The sequence below is a fragment of the Colletotrichum paranaense genome (genome assembly GCF_030867605.1).
Source record: "Colletotrichum paranaense strain IMI 384185 chromosome Unknown Scaffold_2.1, whole genome shotgun sequence".
Taxonomy (NCBI): Eukaryota; Fungi; Ascomycota; class Sordariomycetes; order Glomerellales; family Glomerellaceae; genus Colletotrichum; species Colletotrichum paranaense.
The window spans coordinates 3,506,812-3,522,974 of NW_026848960.1; the positions used below are offsets into that span (position 1 = coordinate 3,506,812).

The 16,163-nt window shown below is 53.5% G+C and overlaps 7 protein-coding genes across 7 annotated transcripts; 5 read left to right on the forward strand and 2 right to left on the reverse strand.

Annotated features, from left to right (window-relative positions):
* Positions 1-20: 20 nt before the first annotated feature.
* CPAR01_03081 (uncharacterized protein) lies at positions 21-347 on the reverse strand (the record flags this gene model as incomplete). Its single annotated transcript, XM_060487368.1, has 1 exon — positions 21-347. The coding sequence occupies one exon, from the start codon at positions 345-347 to the stop codon at positions 21-23; it is 327 nt and encodes a 108-aa protein (XP_060354696.1).
* A 705-nt stretch (positions 348-1,052) lies between these two features.
* Positions 1,053-3,754, forward strand: CPAR01_03082 (beta-glucosidase; the record flags this gene model as incomplete). Its single annotated transcript, XM_060487369.1, has 3 exons — positions 1,053-1,113; positions 1,156-3,056; positions 3,119-3,754. 3 exons carry the CDS (start codon positions 1,053-1,055, stop codon positions 3,752-3,754), a joined length of 2,598 nt encoding a protein of 865 aa, XP_060354697.1.
* An 855-nt stretch (positions 3,755-4,609) lies between these two features.
* CPAR01_03083 (uncharacterized protein) lies at positions 4,610-6,686 on the forward strand (the record flags this gene model as incomplete). The annotated part of the gene is made up of 3 exons (XM_060487370.1): positions 4,610-4,709; positions 4,765-5,596; positions 5,657-6,686. The coding sequence occupies 3 exons, from the start codon at positions 4,610-4,612 to the stop codon at positions 6,684-6,686; spliced, it is 1,962 nt and encodes a 653-aa protein (XP_060354698.1).
* Positions 6,687-7,860: 1,174 nt separating this feature from the next.
* Positions 7,861-9,287, reverse strand: CPAR01_03084 (extracellular serine-rich protein; the record flags this gene model as incomplete). Its single annotated transcript, XM_060487371.1, has 5 exons — positions 7,861-8,074; positions 8,133-8,638; positions 8,694-8,798; positions 8,851-9,042; positions 9,099-9,287. The coding sequence occupies 5 exons, from the start codon at positions 9,285-9,287 to the stop codon at positions 7,861-7,863; spliced, it is 1,206 nt and encodes a 401-aa protein (XP_060354699.1).
* A 1,102-nt stretch (positions 9,288-10,389) lies between these two features.
* CPAR01_03085 (uncharacterized protein) lies at positions 10,390-10,842 on the forward strand (the record flags this gene model as incomplete). Its single annotated transcript, XM_060487372.1, has 1 exon — positions 10,390-10,842. A coding segment is annotated over one exon (453 nt), but the record flags the coding sequence as incomplete, so codon positions are not given.
* Positions 10,843-12,002: 1,160 nt separating this feature from the next.
* CPAR01_03086 (U2 snRNP auxilliary factor) lies at positions 12,003-13,952 on the forward strand (the record flags this gene model as incomplete). Its single annotated transcript, XM_060487373.1, has 6 exons — positions 12,003-12,027; positions 12,104-12,132; positions 12,190-13,293; positions 13,347-13,608; positions 13,662-13,873; positions 13,926-13,952. The coding sequence occupies 6 exons, from the start codon at positions 12,003-12,005 to the stop codon at positions 13,950-13,952; spliced, it is 1,659 nt and encodes a 552-aa protein (XP_060354701.1).
* A 1,242-nt stretch (positions 13,953-15,194) lies between these two features.
* Positions 15,195-15,962, forward strand: CPAR01_03087 (ribosomal S13/S15 domain-containing protein; the record flags this gene model as incomplete). The annotated part of the gene is made up of 4 exons (XM_060487374.1): positions 15,195-15,396; positions 15,486-15,518; positions 15,661-15,707; positions 15,789-15,962. The coding sequence occupies 4 exons, from the start codon at positions 15,195-15,197 to the stop codon at positions 15,960-15,962; spliced, it is 456 nt and encodes a 151-aa protein (XP_060354702.1).
* Positions 15,963-16,163: the final 201 nt, after the last annotated feature.

Genomic DNA, 16,163 nt, shown 5'->3' on the forward strand with positions numbered 1-16,163 from the left:
CGTCAAGTTGTCTGGACTCTTTAGAGCCTGCGAGCGCCGTGAAGCAGGGTCACATCACACAGTCCGGGGGGAAGAAGGCAAGGTCTATATACAATCGATGCTCCCTTCACAAGTGACAACAGAGGAAACAAGTCGGAATTTGGCTTGCGGTTTGCGTACAAAAAAAAAACCAAGGAGGTGGAGCATGGCATCCTGATGCCCCGGTCGTCGCGTGTTCGTCCGGAACGCAGATTTGGGTCGGATGGGGGATTGGGGAGGGGCCAGAACTCTCCAGTGTTACGCCCCATGGAGAAAACGCCTCCAATGCAGGCCGTCGCGGGGGCCCATACGACCCACTTGACAAACATTGGTAAAAGTGGTTTACAAAGTAGTCGTAAGGTTGTAAGGTTGGTCTGGAGAAAGGAGGACACGGAGGCGGAGAATTGAGTCAGTTCATGCTTTGATGTGACGGGAATAGTCAGAGTTGAGGTCTTCAAGAGTCAGGAGACTAAGGGGACTAACACTGAGGCGGAGAAATGTGTTCTTGGCTGGCGTTGGCTTTTCCATAGCTGAATCTGCTTAGACCAAATACTGCCCTGTGCCTCACCCCACTAAGCCGTGGCAGTTGAGGCCGGCTTTCAGACCATTTTTTCTATTTCTCCGCCTTCGAAACCGTTTCCCCATCGTGACCAGATGTCCGGCGCGTCGGCTCACCATCCACGCGACTCTGAAGCAGTAAAGTGGACAGTAAAGACCCAGAATACTCATTGATTCAAGTGTGACTACGTCATGGCTTTCGGAATGCGATTCTTTATGCCCGACGTGTGGATCAGAACCCCGCGGTCGAGGGGAGACACAGAGACCATGCTGGAGACTTGGGGCTCCCCGCGTTGGCTCTGGACTCTCGGATTAAAGAGAAGCGCCCGTCAATCGGCTCAATTTCTCCCTTGATCGATTGCTGGTGTCTATTCGGTTCTTCTTCAGACACATTTCGGATCTTGTCGTTGGAATCTACCTGTCTCTTCGCCGTCTGAACTGTTTCCCAAGACCAGCTTCCTGTCACACGTTTCATCATGGACGTCGAAGCACTTCTTGAACAGCTCACGTTGGAGGAGAAGATCTCACTCACGGCTGGTCAGTTACCCAAAACTATCACTCGAACTCAATTCTAACTAGAAAAAGGCGTTGGCTGGTGGCACACGGCAACAGTCGAGCGCTTGGGAATCAAGCCGATCCGTCTCTCTGACGGCCCCAACGGCGTTCGCGGTACACATTTCTTCGACAGCACCCCTTCCGCGTGCCTTCCGTGCGGAACTGCCATCGGCGCAACATTCGATGTCGAGCTGGTCCAAAGGCTCGGCCGACTGCTGTCAGATGAAGCTCACGCAAAGGGCGCCCACGTCCTGCTTGGCCCTACAATCAACACCCAGCGTGGGCCCCTGGGCGGACGTGGTTTCGAGTCCTACTCCGAGGATCCGGTACTGTCTGGCATCCTCGCCGGCAACTACGTTAATGGAGTCCAAGAGTCAGGCGTTTCAGCCACGCTGAAGCACTTTGTGTGCAACGATCTCGAAAGCGAGCGTATGGCCGTCAACGCCATTGTGACCGACCGTGCCATGCGCGAGATCTACCTGCTTCCCTTCATGATCGCCATTGAGATGGGCAAGCCCCGCGCGATCATGACCGCCTACAACCAGGTCAACGGTGTCCATGCGGCGGAGAACAAGAAGATTTTGCAGGACATTCTGCGCGACGAGTGGAAATGGGACGGACTGGTCATGAGCGACTGGTTCGGAACCTACAGCACATCTGAGGCCATCAAGGCAGGCCTCGACCTCGAGATGCCGGGCCCTAGCAGATGGCGCGCCGGAGCTCTCTCCCACGCCATCATGTCTAACAAGGTTAAGCGATCAGAGCTCGACTCGGCGGTGCGAAACGTCCTGAAGCTGGTCAAGCAGGGCCTCGAGAACACCTCCATCCCACCCAACGCCCCGGAAACCGAGGCGAACACACCAGAGCACATTGCGCTCCTACGCGAAGCAGCCGCCAAGTCCTTGGTACTTCTGAAGAATGAGAGAAGCATCCTTCCTTTTGACAAGAACAAGAAGATCGCCGTCATCGGGCCCAACGCGAACATCGCGACCTACTGCGGCGGTGGTAGCGCCGGACTCAGAGCCTATAACACCGTCACTCCTCTGGAGGGCGTCAAGTCCCTCGCAAGCGACGTCGTTTTCTCACAAGGTGCCTACGGTCATCAGTCTCTGCCTCTCCTTGGCAAGGCTCTCAGAACACCAAACGGAAAGCAAAGGGGTTTCGTGCTCCGCATCTACAACGACCCCCCACCCAAGGACACCGCCAGCTCAGCCGACAGCCGGACACCCCTTGAGGAGCGCGTCCTCGACGATGCCAACATCTGGTTCGTCGACTACGAGAACGCCGACCTCAACCCCATCTGGTGGGCCGAGACTGAGGGCACCCTCGTCCCCGAGCGATCAGGAGAGTGGGACTTTGGCCTGTCAGTTCATGGCACCGGTGAACTCTTCATCGACGGCAAACTGGTCGTCTCCAACGTGGAGAACCAGCGCCTGGGCAGCAGTTTTCTCGGCTGCGGAACGGTCGAGGAGACGGGCACCATGCACCTGGATGCTGGACGAAGCTACCGCGTCTTGGTGCGGTTCGGCTGCTCGGCCACCAGCAAGGTCAAGGCCTCCGGCACCGTTGACTTTGGCCAGGGCGGCGTACGCTTCAGCGGCTGCCCTAAGCTCGAGCCTGCTACCGCGATCCAAGAGGCCGTGGAGGTCGCCAAGAGCGTCGACCAGGTCGTTGTGTGCACCGGTCTGAGCGGCGAATGGGAGTCTGAAGGATTCGATCGGACGACGATGGCTCTGCCTCCTGGCACCGACGAGCTTGTTGCTGCTGTGCTGGCGGCGAACCCTAACACGGCTGTTGTCGTTCAGAGCGGTACGCCGGTCTCCATGCCTTGGATCGACCAGGCCGGTGCCGTCCTGCATGCTTGGTTTGGTGGCAACGAGTCTGGTAACGGCATTGCGGATGTACTCTTTGGAGAGGTCAACCCGGTAAGTTATCTCAGGTACTATCGGAGAGCGTGAAGTTACCCTACTAACAAGCTACATCGCAGGCCGGAAAGCTTCCCCTTACAATGCCGCGCCGAGTACAAGACAACCCCGCAGCACTAAGCTTCCGCTCAGATAATGGCCGTTGCTTGTATAGTGAAGATGTTTACGTCGGCTACCGCTGGTATGACACGCTCGACATTGAGCCCCTGTTCCCCTTCGGACATGGCCTTTCCTACACGACATTCGAGGTTTCCGATCTCGAGGTGTCTGATGCGTCGGCCCAGACGAATGGCCACGCCAATGGCAACAACACAATCACGGTTCAAGAGGCGGATAGCCTCACCGTTCGCGTCAAGGTTGCCAACACTGGCTCTCGTGCCGGCTCTGAGGTCGTTCAGGTCTACGTCACACCGGCGGCGCGCACGCCATTGACCAGCACAACTCGCGATACCATAACCCGTCCCAAGAAGGAGATGAAGGGCTTCGCAAAGGTCACGCTGGAAGCTGGAGCCAGCGCCACGGCAGAGATCTCTTTGGATGTTCTGCGTGCGACGAGCTACTGGAGCGAGATGGAAGACTGTTGGCGTAGCGATGCCGGCTCTTACGGCATTCTCGTGGGAACCAGCAGCCGTGGAGAGTTCCTCGAGAAGACAGTCAAGGTGGAGAAGTCGAGGACATGGAAGGGATTGCGGGCGTAGACGAATAGACTTAGATATGCATTTGTACATAAGTGGATGGGATATTAGACATCGTGCGTTGAGACGATGATTAGAAACGCCTCATAACGCATGTTCTGCTCATGAGAGCACATTTCAATGTTGAATATAACTGGTGACGATCAAAGCAGTTGGCAGGGGGATGTGCCTTCTGAGTAATCTTGGTGATTTGCAGATTTCTTCGTAGAACTTCACGTTAAAGGTTCCACTCGAGAACCTCCGTATGCTAATTTGAGTCGTGCCATCCCACTTGACGGATCTAATCTCAGAGATTGTCGGTCTTTCGCCGCGATCACCCATCAACAAACTTCGGGCGTTGCCCGAGTCATCCCTGGTGGTAAAACATCTTCCGATCACGCGCAAAGCTGCCATCCCATGTCTAACCCCATTCGAGAGTGGGAAATCCGCTGGGGACCCCGGGATTTATCGGCCGGGGCCACAACGCGCCTCCATCAAGTCCCATTCACCATGAATTAGCGTTGGGATCAAATAACACTAAAAGGGAGCATGTCAACCCCCTTTCATCCCATTTCTCCGCATTCTTCACATTTCTCCCCCTCATTTTCCCTCTCCACGTTTTCCAGAAATCCCGGCAGGATGGGTGCGGCACCACCATCCCTATCGGTCCGAATTCCACCAGCATGCGCCGTCGCTCGAGCACTCAGGCTGCGTCCGTCAGCGTCTCGCCAACTACGATTCGAAGGGCTGCTAGCAAAACGCCAGATGAGACTACAGGCTTATCGTCGACGGCAGCGGTGAGATCGAGCATCGCCAGCAGAGCGTGCGACGCTTGTCGTGCTCGGAGGAGAAAATGCCACTTTGACGGGTCTTCGCCCCATGCTGAGGGGCCGTCTCCGACGCAGTGTCGTGATTGCTGCAGACTCGGCATACCATGCAGCTTCCTGGTGCCCACGAGGCCGCGGGGACCTAAACGAAGGTATGAAGATCCGGGGTAGCGGGGGGTTTTCGTTCTGTGTGTAAATTCTACCCAGAGTCACTCACTTACTGGCTTGGCAGGAAACGTCTCCCATCAATGTCTGATAGGAGCGAGAGTGAGCTTCCCAATGAAGCGGAGACTCATCATGTAGAGACTGTCGAGCAGCAATCTCAACAAGTTCCTGAGACTGCAGTGAGCATTGAGCCTGTCCTCGTCTTGTCAGGTCAGACTCCTCCATCAAGACCTTCACAAGCCAGGTCTCCCTATGGCCCGCCTCATTCTGCCCTTCATGGCCCATCTCCGCGTGCCGCAGCCCCGGCCCAGACGGAATCGCCCTCGGTAGCCGGCGTTGGGTTCCCAACAGATGAGTTGTGCTCAAGAGCACTTATACACATCTTGATGGCAGATTACCTCGACTTGGTCTACCCGCTGGTGCCTGTGGTCCATCGGCCCAGTTTCCGTCATGATCTGGCCACAAATCGTGACATAACCGATCCGGACTTCTTTGCTGTCCTCATGAGTTTAGCCGCGCTCACTGTCGGGTTATTGCCGTCGCGCTTCCGCGACTATAGGGCAGTTGACCCCGAAGCTGCGATGCGCTTTGAAAATAGAACTGCAATGATCAATTGTTGCGCGGAGATATGTACTCGACAACGGACTGCAAACTACTGGGACCACATTAACCATCGGAAATGGGCAGTGTGTTATGTCCTTTCCGTCGCCTGCTTTCAAACAGGTCAGGTCAACCGGAGCCGGATGTTCGATGTGGAGTACTTGCAAGTTTCGCGACTTCTTGGGCTACATCGCATTTCCGAGTATGAGGGTCTCAACTGCATCGAGACCCAGTTACGGAAGAAGGCCTTCTGGATGCTCTTCTATGGCTACGCGTAAGCCAAAGTCTCATCCCTAGTATACCACTTCGATCATGAAAGACTAACAACTACCAGGCATACCAGAGTTCAAGCAGGACGCTGGGAACGGCTGACATACTTTGGGCCTGGTGAGCTACGCGAGGTCAACTACGACGCTCTCATGCCCCTCGACATCGACGATGAACATATCTTCAGAGACAGGATCCTAGACCCCGTCTCTCCAATGGCATCGCATGGAACACCATCCGCACATGCGCAGGAACCCCGAGCCATGTTCACACTCACCAGCGGCTTCATCATCCATTCCCGGGTGTTCCACAAGGGTCTCCAAGAAGCCATAGCCACATTGGGCTGCGAATGTGAGCTCCGTCGCACCCCCGCCGCCCGTCTTGCACGCATGCGCGATCTTCTCCAAGAGATGAGATACATGCTCGACGACGTTCCGGGCCCCATGCGGCAATGGGCTTCCAACGATAGGGGTACCGATGCGGCCCCCAGCACGCCGCGGTTTGACGATGAAAGAGCTACAGCTGCCGCGTCGAGCTATGGCAGCCCGGCAGACTATAGCCGTGTTCCGGAGGCCGGATCCTACTCACAAGTGCTTCAGGGCCAAGCCGAGATCATGAGAGCTAACATCCATGTCACGCATCTGTGGTTGCAGAGCTTGCTGCTGGAACAAGTCGACGGTGTCACTCAAGAGAGCGCGATTGCCAACCCCTCGACAACTGGACGTGAGGAAGTGTCGACCGTCCTGAAAGCGAACTGGGCTGAGCGTGAGGACATTTGCCGTCAAATGCTGCACTTGCTACACAGTATTCCATATGTTCACCTGGAACCAAACGGACTCTACCTGGTATGCTCAACGCTCGATCCCAGCTCGTACAAAGTTCAGTCTCTAATCACATCTCTCCAGGCGTACAAGGTCCGCGATGTGGCTGTAACACTACTCAACTGTCCGTTCGAAGCCCATGAACGGCCTGCCCGTCGTGCGGTGGAGTACATGCGGGACTTCACTCGCGCATTATCACGGCTCGATCGAAGTGAAATTGTGAACACGAATAGTCTTAAAAGCTGGATCGACATAGACCGGGAGCCTGCAATTTGACAGGGTGGTCTACAGCATTTCGGCATCGACAACACAAAATGATGACTGTGTCGGATTATGGAACGCTGCCACGAATTACCAATGAGGGTCGCATATAAACGGCATTAATCCTGTTTCAAAGCAGAATCGTATTGAAGTGATCAGATCATATGTGGTGATGTTATGCGTCACTGGTAGTTGGCTTCCTCAAGCGACAGTACCTTAGCGGCTTATAGTGTTGCGTGGTGCATCGCGACACCTTCAACGCAGCAAAACAGGCCCAAAACTTGCCGGCACGGTTCCTTGAGGCCAAAAGTAAATAGTCCATTCACAAGGAGTGAGTATGTCTTGAATAAAGGCAAAACAAGCAAAAGATCTGAACCCGGAGAGGTTCGAACTCTCGACTTTGAAGAAGCATACTGTCGTGGTGATCACGAAGTATAAGCATCACACTCTAACCAACTGAGTTACGGGTCCTGGGTTGCGCCGGAAACCGCTCGGTTGCGGGTCTATCTTGCGTGTCTCCCTGTTTCCCCCGTGTTTGCTCGAGTTTCCGGGCGCCCAGGTGGAAGCAATGTTTGTTGTGGTGGGCGTTTGCCAGCTTGGCGCCACAGCTTTGCTCGGAACAAAGGCGCGAGAGTATGCTCGAAACAAATCATACAATGAAAGTGGAAAGTTTCTGAGTGCAATCGAGGACTTGGGTTGAAAGCCTGGGAAGTACGAAACTTTGAAGGGAATTTTTCCTTTTCCCCAAGTTTTTCCCGAAGAGACCAAGTGGGCTCTGCCACCAATGAAATGGCTTGATCTAAGTCCCTGGCCCCTCTGGCTTGAGCTATCTGAATCGCCATGTCAATAAGCCACAACTTGGCAACCTCGGCTTCTTTATACGTTGTCGAACTGCGCTTCCAGACCCGTTGGGACTTCGTCACTTGAATCACAACGACTGTGGACTAAGAAGACTAAAATTTGGGAAGAAACATCGAGTTCGTGGTCTGGATATCGTTCATCCTCGATAGACGCTATTCGAACCATTTAGTACGAAAATGGAGAGCTGGCTGATTAAACAAGGGCCAGGGCTCATCCTTCCAACGAATACAAGACATATATCAAGTCATCATACCACCAACGCCTTACTGAGCGAGCTTACCGCTCATCATTTTCTACTAACTTCCCGGCCCTCCTACTCTTCCACAGATCACTCCTTTATCGATGGTCGGTATTCACTTTCCTGCTCTGCAAATGAGAAACGTGGCATGTATCTGGGTGGCGGAGAATTACCCAAGTCCCTCGCCGTTGGCAGCTCGACTGGCGCAGCGGCGGGTGCAGGAGGAGCCGCAGCAGGAGTCGTCGCCTGGTTATCTGGGGCTTCGACGACGACGCTAGGAGCTACAGACGAGATCCGGTGATCGCTGGGACCGGCCTAGGTTAGCAAATACCAAAACAGCAGCAAGATATGAAGATACATACTAGTAGGTCTGCATGCCGTTAACAGGATGTGTGAATCCGGTAGGTTGAGGGCTCAGTTGAGGGGAGAACTGGGCCGTCGGAGTGGCGTGGTCACGGTAGGGGCCGCTGAAGTTGCTGTAGTGACTATTTCTCCATCCTCGAGTTGATGGACTCTTGGTTTGCATCGAGTAATTGAGCTCCGCCACCACGGGCTGGGATGGAGCAGTGGGAGGTGCCTGGTATGCGGTAGAGGTTCTCTTATACGCGCGGTTGATGCCGCCTCGTCGGCCGCACAGATATACCAATAGGCCTCCCAGGAAGAGGAAAGCTAGAGAGCCGATCACGATACCGGCAATTTGGCCACTGCTCACACTGTGATGGTAGTTGTTGATGACGGCGCCGTTGTTGGAGCCGCCGCTGGTTGCCTTTGGTGCATCTGATTCAGTCGGGAAGGGTTCACCAGGGAGAATCTGGGTGGTCAGTGGGAGGGCTGCCTCGAGCTGTTTGTCGAGGGTCTGGGTCGAGTTCTGAGACTTTGTGAGTATACGTGATTCTTTTGGCATTCTTGTTGGTGTGCCTTACCTCGTTGATTACACCGATCATCTTCTCTTTGTAGCATGAACCAGGAGCACCACAGTAGTAGAAGATCGGAAGGGTGTCATTGACGCGAACTCTGTATCGTGGCATCTGAATCATGTTATTCCCCATGGCCCGCCTGATTCCCAGGGGCCATACTGACATCATTCGTGATGGCCTTGACCGACTGGTTTCCGCTGTAGAAGCCCTCGCGGCCAATGTCGATGTACTCGTATGGCGTGCAAGGAAATCCAAACTCGGCGCGGATAACCGAGTGAGCATCGGGATAGAAGATCCATTCGATTGTATCGCCGACGTTGGCTTCCGTCTTCGCGGGTGAAAATGCAAATCCAGACTACCAAGAGCTCAGCTAATTTGAAGCGGTTTTTTTGGGGGGATCCAGTCACTTACCGCTCCGACGGCAATAGTATGCGTTTGCGCAGCGGCAGCAGAAGCCGTTGCGGAGGCTACCACTGGTGTCGCAGTAGTCGTGGAGCTAGATGTTGTAGAGGTGAGGAAAGGCGAGATAGTTATTGTCGGCAGCACCTGAGCATTCACCAGGCCCGCTAGAGCGGCTACTCCCAACGTGAAATACCGCATTTTATCAGGAAGCTATGTTGTTCAATCACAGGATTGAGATTGGGACCAAGCAATGGTAACGGGAATGGTACCAGAAGAGAGGACAGCTCGAAGGAAGAGGGGGGATGTAACGTGTGAAGGCCCAATGGCAATACTTATTGCGGCAAACATCCCCATGTACACGCCGGGCCGGGCTGACGATGGGGCTGGAGCGGGGGACTCGGGCCCGATGGCTGAGACCATCAGTCTGCATCCTGCTCGAGAACTCCGCCCAAAGCATGCATGAAAGACCCGTTGGTTTGGTGCCCACATGGCAGAGGCTGCTTTACAGCTCTCGGTTTGACTATGCTCCAGGCCCGGTAACCGGAAGAAAGGAAAGTGGCGGATATCTATGCAGCCATGAGTCTTGAATAATGGTCGCGCCTTCAAAACAGCCTTTATTGAATGTCGATCGACGAGACGAGTCTTCAGAGCAAGGGGCTCCCTCACCACGCCCTTCTATCGTCGCTAACGGACTGAGAGGAAACAGAGAGGAGACAAAGACTCGCAAGGATATTGAGACGTTTGCCATCGTGAGGCACACGTGCGAAGTGCCGAATATGGCATAACCATGAGTGAAAATGTAACGTGCGATTTTCTTGTGATACTTGAAGTATTCAGACCAACACGGCAGATAAATCATTTGACGAAACCCAGAGAAATACTCGATTTCAGGATGTGATACGGGGCAGATGGCCGAGCTGGATTGGCTTGAGCCAGTGTCATAGACGATCATCCGCAAAGGACAGCTATCGCTAGAAGAAAGGATGAATGAGACGAACTGTCGTAAAAGACCACTTGAAGAACATGAAGGTCATTTATCACACTATGGGAGCCGGCGGCTTCATACATGTTTGCTGCCCTAGCCCAGACTCTGAATGCGCTCGACCGGCTCTCACCTGGGCAATGTTTGGTGGCGTTTGTCCTACAGGGAGAGCCGTTTGGGAAAGCAGAACCACGCATAAGTGAGGTCCCTCGCCGAGCTACTTGCTGTGAGTCTGGTCTAGTGACTTATGTGGTAGGACGCAATAAGCTGGACTAGACGAAGAAGGTCTGAAACTTTGCACTATGAATAGATATCTGAAAAGAGGCTGCTGGAGTGGCTGCGCTGCTCACCTTTATAACATCCACATACCAATATCCCTTGACTGTCGATCAAACTTGGTGCAGTGCCCATCTCAAAGACTACCAGTCAAACGGCTTTGCTGCGGTGATGCAGCAAGATTTATCCTGGAAAGAGACCGAAGACACAACTGACGTACCGATTAAGACGAGTTGTGTCCGGACAATGCAGGCGCTAAGACATTGTCAGGGTCCCAGTGTTGCACTAGCGGCGAGCATCGGGCTCTGGGGAACACATCCAGGGCTGAGAACGAGACAATGTTTGGAAGAACAGCTGGCCATCATCCCTTGGTTTCGGATTCTCTTTGAGCGGGTGTCTTCCATAGACACTAACACGATGTCCAAGGTGAAAGCCGCGAGCCGAGGTGCGGGACAACCAGACTCAAAATCAGAAGTGGTGGCTTGTGATGTTTGAAATTGCTGACTGCATGGCTGAGCCTTGTTATGAAGCCTGGAAGCAGACACCAAGCTGAAGAACAAACTTTTGACTGAGTCTATACTTGAGGAGTGTCGAGATAAAAAACTCGCATGGTTGGGGTCATCTCACTGTGAGAAACCCTAGTAACGCTGGGCTCGGCACGGTGAAGCATATTTCCAAAAGAGCTTCCCGATTTCAACAAACCATGTCCGTGACTGATAGCAAATTCGATACCAAAGCCATGCCTTAGTTTCTGGCTCCTTGACATAGAAGCTGTTGGAGGCAAAGCGCATAAGGACTCTGCTTGGGCGAGAGCACAGCTGCCGCACAGACCAGCTCCCTGACGCGCAGCGCCTGACGGTATTCCGAGATTCTTTGGTACGCGCAACTTGGGTGCGTAGGGACCGGAGGTAGCAAAGTTTGAGATCAGTCGCATGCGCAGTGAATCTTCGAGAAGAAATTTGAAGGTAATGCAATGGTTAAATGGTGGTTGCTTCTTCATTAACTCTTACACCAGGCGTGGGCAATGAGAGCGGAAGAAGCGAGTCAGGAGGTTGGTGAGCAGGCTTCCCATGAAGAGAAGCAGACGTCGAAGAAAAACGACCGAGTGGATTCGCTCTCAGGAGTCGATTTCCATCAGGAATTGGTTGATAGCGACTGATAAGATCCAGGTCATCTGCGGAGATGAATCTCGGAAGTAGATGCAGTATGCGCGGAGCGGTGTCTGGAAAAGGAGATATTTTGAAACGTACTGAGACCAATAGTCTAATCCTCTGAGAATATCCAGGCCAGATCATGTTACATCCTGAAGATCAAAATCGACGAAAAGAAATCACCAGTGTCCGAGGCTGTTGATACTGGATAGTATCTGCTGACTAACGCACTTCGACCAGGGATCACCTTAGCGCGGAAGGAAGCACCTCAAGCGGGCCCAAAAGTCTGGACAGATCCACTTCGATCGAAGCTCTTGGCCAATCATAGTACAGTTTCAGAGCTTGACCTCTTCAGAGAAAAAAGTTCCAGCCTCGCGCCTGTGGACTGGACGACTGCGCCTCTGCCTCACGCGGCAATCTTCAACTCCATCGCCAATTGCCTTCTCTAGCCTGGGTTGACCATCATTTACGATTAGCCTTATCACGCCACGTGCAATCGCAATCATGAACGGCGACGGCTATTCTCGTGGTAAGTCTGCACGATGTCTAACAGACCTGTCTGTACCGGTGCCTCTGTGTCTAACAAACGCCTTTTGGGGGAAAAGGTCGAGGAAAGGGATCTCGCGACTATCCGGTATGTGTCCATCAGTCATGATGAAGTACCTGCACCCAAAGCTGACGCTTGATACAGAGAGAGCGCGATGATAGACGCGGTGGCGATAGAGACAGACACCGAGACCGAAGACGTTCCCGTTCCCCCTACGACCGAAGCTCCAGACGTCGCGAGGATGAGGACAGTTACGCGACAAGTCGCAGCCATCGTGAGCGTGAGCGTGAGGATAGATACTCTGGGCGCGAGAGGCGCGGTGGAGATCGAGAGTGGGATCGCGACCGCGGATCCTCCAGACGCGATGCCAGAAGAGACGACGACGATCGCCCGCGGAGAGATCGCGACCCGTACGACGACCGACGCCGAGGCGGACGAGACAGAAATGAGGATGCCGGATTTGGCCGCCGTGAACAACAACAGCAACGCCAACGCAGCGCGACGCCACCTCCCAAGAAGAGAGAGCCTACACCTGATCTGACAAACATCACATCAGTATTGGAGCGCAAGCGACGTTTGACTCAGTGGGATATCAAACCCCCCGGCTATGAGAATGTCACTGCTGAACAAGCCAAGCTGTCAGGCATGTTCCCTCTGCCCGGGGCTCCTCGCCAGCAACCCATGGATCCCAGCAAGCTTCAAGCCATCATGAACCAGCCAGGTGGCCAAGTTAACAGCGCTGCGCTGAAGCCGAGCAACTCGCGCCAGGCCAAGCGTCTGCTCATCAACAACCTTCCCCCATCCACGACCGAAGAAACCCTCCAGAACTTCTTCAACTTGCAGCTGAACGGCCTCAACATCATTGAGAGCACCGACCCCTGCACCAGCTGCCAAGTTTCGAAGGACAACTCCTTCGCCGTAGTTGAGTTCAGAAACGCTTCCGAGGCCACCGTAGCCCTCGCTCTCGATGGCATTTCGATGGAGGCCGACGATGCCACGAATGGCGCCGCCGGTAGCCAAGGCCTTGTGATTCGTCGCCCGAAGGATTACATCGTTCCCGCGGTGGTTGACGACGTCCCATATGAGCCGGGTGTCGTTTCCAACACGGTGATCGATACCCCTAACAAGATTAGCGTTGTGAACATGCCTCCTTACCTGTCAGACGAGCAAGTATCGGAGCTTTTGGTATCGTTTGGCGAGCTCAAGGCGTTTGTGCTTGTTCGTGATAGAAGCACAGAAGAGTCTCGGGTAAGCTGAGTCGCATTTGGCCATCATACGTACCATACTAACTATCCTTGCAGGGAATTGCTTTCTGCGAGTACGTTGATCCAGCAGCTACGGACGTCGCCGTTCAAGGCCTCAACGGTATGGATCTTGGAGACAAGAAGCTCAAGGTTCAGAAGGCCAGTGTCGGTGTAACTCAAGTTGCTGGGGTGGAAATGGGAGTTGCAGCTATGTCTATGCTGGCTGGAACGACCTCAACTGACTCTGAGGAAACCCGTGTTCTGCAACTTCTGAACATGGTTACTCCAGAGGAGTTGATGGACCCTGACGATTATGAGGGTAGGCGTCAACATCTAGTTCTGGTCTTGTGCACACATACTGACAGTCTGCAGAAATCAAAGAGGACGTTCAGGAAGAGTGTGCAAAGTTTGGTAACGTGCTGGATATCAAGATTCCTCGTCCCGTGGGAGGCAGCAGACAATCTGCTGGTGTTGGCAAGATTTTCGTCAAGTTCGAGACCAAGGAGTCATCCAAGAAAGCGCTCCAAGCACTCGCAGGACGCAAGTTTGCGGATCGTACTGTTGTTACCACCTACTTCCCCGAGGTAAGAAGAGCCCCAGGATGGCATTGCGAGACAATTACTAACCCTGCTGCAGGAAAACTTCGAAGTCGGTGCCTGGTAACCATTTTCACATTGGGCACAAGGAACAGCGAGATAACATCACCAAAAAGGCAAGGCTCGGCGGAAAAGGGAAATTCAGGCCGATCATATTCTGACAGCCTTGTAACCATTGAAAATGCTGTATCATAATTCCGCGATGCGGGCCGCAGGCGACAGGGACGGGAGCACCCACCAAGTCGCAAAATTGCAGATGACTTGTGGCGGCTTCAAGCCGGCGCGGTGGAGGAAAATTAGGGGTGTTCTATAAAAACTTTCTGACTGAAAACCATGGTTAAAGGCGTTGATTATACCTGCGCAGTTGTATTTGCATCAATGGAACACTTCTATATGTTTGGTAGGTGTCGAAGTTCAGAGGTTGTGTTATTTTCGACTCCAAAACGTCTAGGCCTACAGCGTTCTTCAGTAACTTCGAGTCACAGGAGTTCAACCATTCTTTTGCTCATGTTTTGATTTACTATCTATCCAGGGGTTACGCGTCATCAAGGTTGACTCTGTGTGTATGATTTTCTGCTGCGCTTCACTTGAGGCGTAAATGAAGACCAGAATCTGTTCCAGGTGTAGACCTTTACAGCTTGTTAGCTTTCCGTTCAGAATTCGAATGATTGAAATTGAGAGAGAAAAGGTGCAGTATCAGAAGTCCTGTTCATTCATTAAGCCCGAAGACTTTAAAATAAGAGGTACCAGAAAAAAGTAATAATGGAGGATCATCATTTGATGCATAGGGGTTAAACGAGGAGCATACGTGAGCGATTCTTACCTGGGGGGAAGGATGTAGAGAGGCACCGCGAAACAGCTCTCAGCGGCGATGTATCTGATCTGTCCATCTCTCAAAGAGTTGAGGTTGAGGGAGCAAGAAGAAAAATCTTGAGCTCACGAAGCTTGAGGTAAGCAAAAGGGTGCACGGACCAAGGTGAGGCTGCTTGGCCCCGTAAATCCGGCCCAGTAGCGGGTCCTCCAAAATTTTCCAGACCAAGCCCAGACGGGACAAGGATGGTAGGCTGCGAGCTCGTCGTTGAAACCAGCTGGGCCCAGCAGGAGGAAGGAGCACTGCACTCAAGCAGCTGCCCTAATTAAGCGAGGTTCTCCCGCCCGCACAATCCACCCCGTCCACGCCGACCGGCAGCCCGCTCAAACATATCGCAATTGATCGTGAACTTTTTTCCCTTCCCTTTTCAAATCCGACCAGCGACCGACCGACTGACCCCCTCGACTCCAGCCGACAACATCACAAACCACCGTCAAAATGGGCCGTCTTCACTCCAAGGGAAAGGGTATCTCCGCCTCGGCGATTCCCTACAGCCGCAACCCCCCTTCGTGGCTCAAGACCACCCCTGAGCAGGTCGTTGACCAGATCTGCAAGCTGGCCAAGAAGGGCGCTACCCCTTCCCAGATCGGTGTCATTCTCCGTGACTCCCACGGCGTTGCCCAGGTCCGCGTTGTCACCGGTATGTCGAAATTGAAATCTCCCAAAGCCTCTGCAGGAGAATCACAAAAGAAGGAGAATTCCGCAACTGACTATTTTCGCTCACTACAGGCAACCGTATCCTTCGCATCCTTAAGTCCAGCGGTACGATCCCAGTTATATGAACACACCAAGCGGCGACTTCGATGTCGAAAGATTATCAAAACTGTCCGCGAGGAGCAATCCTCTTTACTGCATTTAATGCGCCTCTGCTTGGTCTAGGCTGACAGAGAGATATGATGAACAGGCCTCGCTCCCGATATCCCTGAGGACCTTTACATGCTCATCAAGAAGGTAAGCCGGTTGCGCCGGAGACGGTCGTCTCTATCCTCGGAGGAAAACGCGGGTGAATAGCTAACCAATTGGGTGATACAGGCTGTTGCCGTCCGCAAGCACCTTGAGCGCAACCGCAAGGACAAGGACTCCAAGTTCCGCCTCATTCTCATCGAGTCCCGTATCCACCGTCTCGCCCGCTACTACAAGACCGTCGGTGTCCTCCCCCCTACCTGGAGATACGAGTCCGCCACCGCCTCCACCATCGTCTCTTAAGCGCCCTTTAACCGCTATCACGAACGAATGGATTGGTCGTCGCATGACGCGGTGGATTCTGGTCATGGAGTTGGGGTATTAGGAAAGTGCATTTAGAGCTCTGATGCCAGCTCTCTAGGCCCGGTGGCCGCGCGGGGATTTCTCACGCCGCGGAGGAGGAGTAAAAGTTTCCCTGCATGTCACTCGAAAGAAGTAGACATA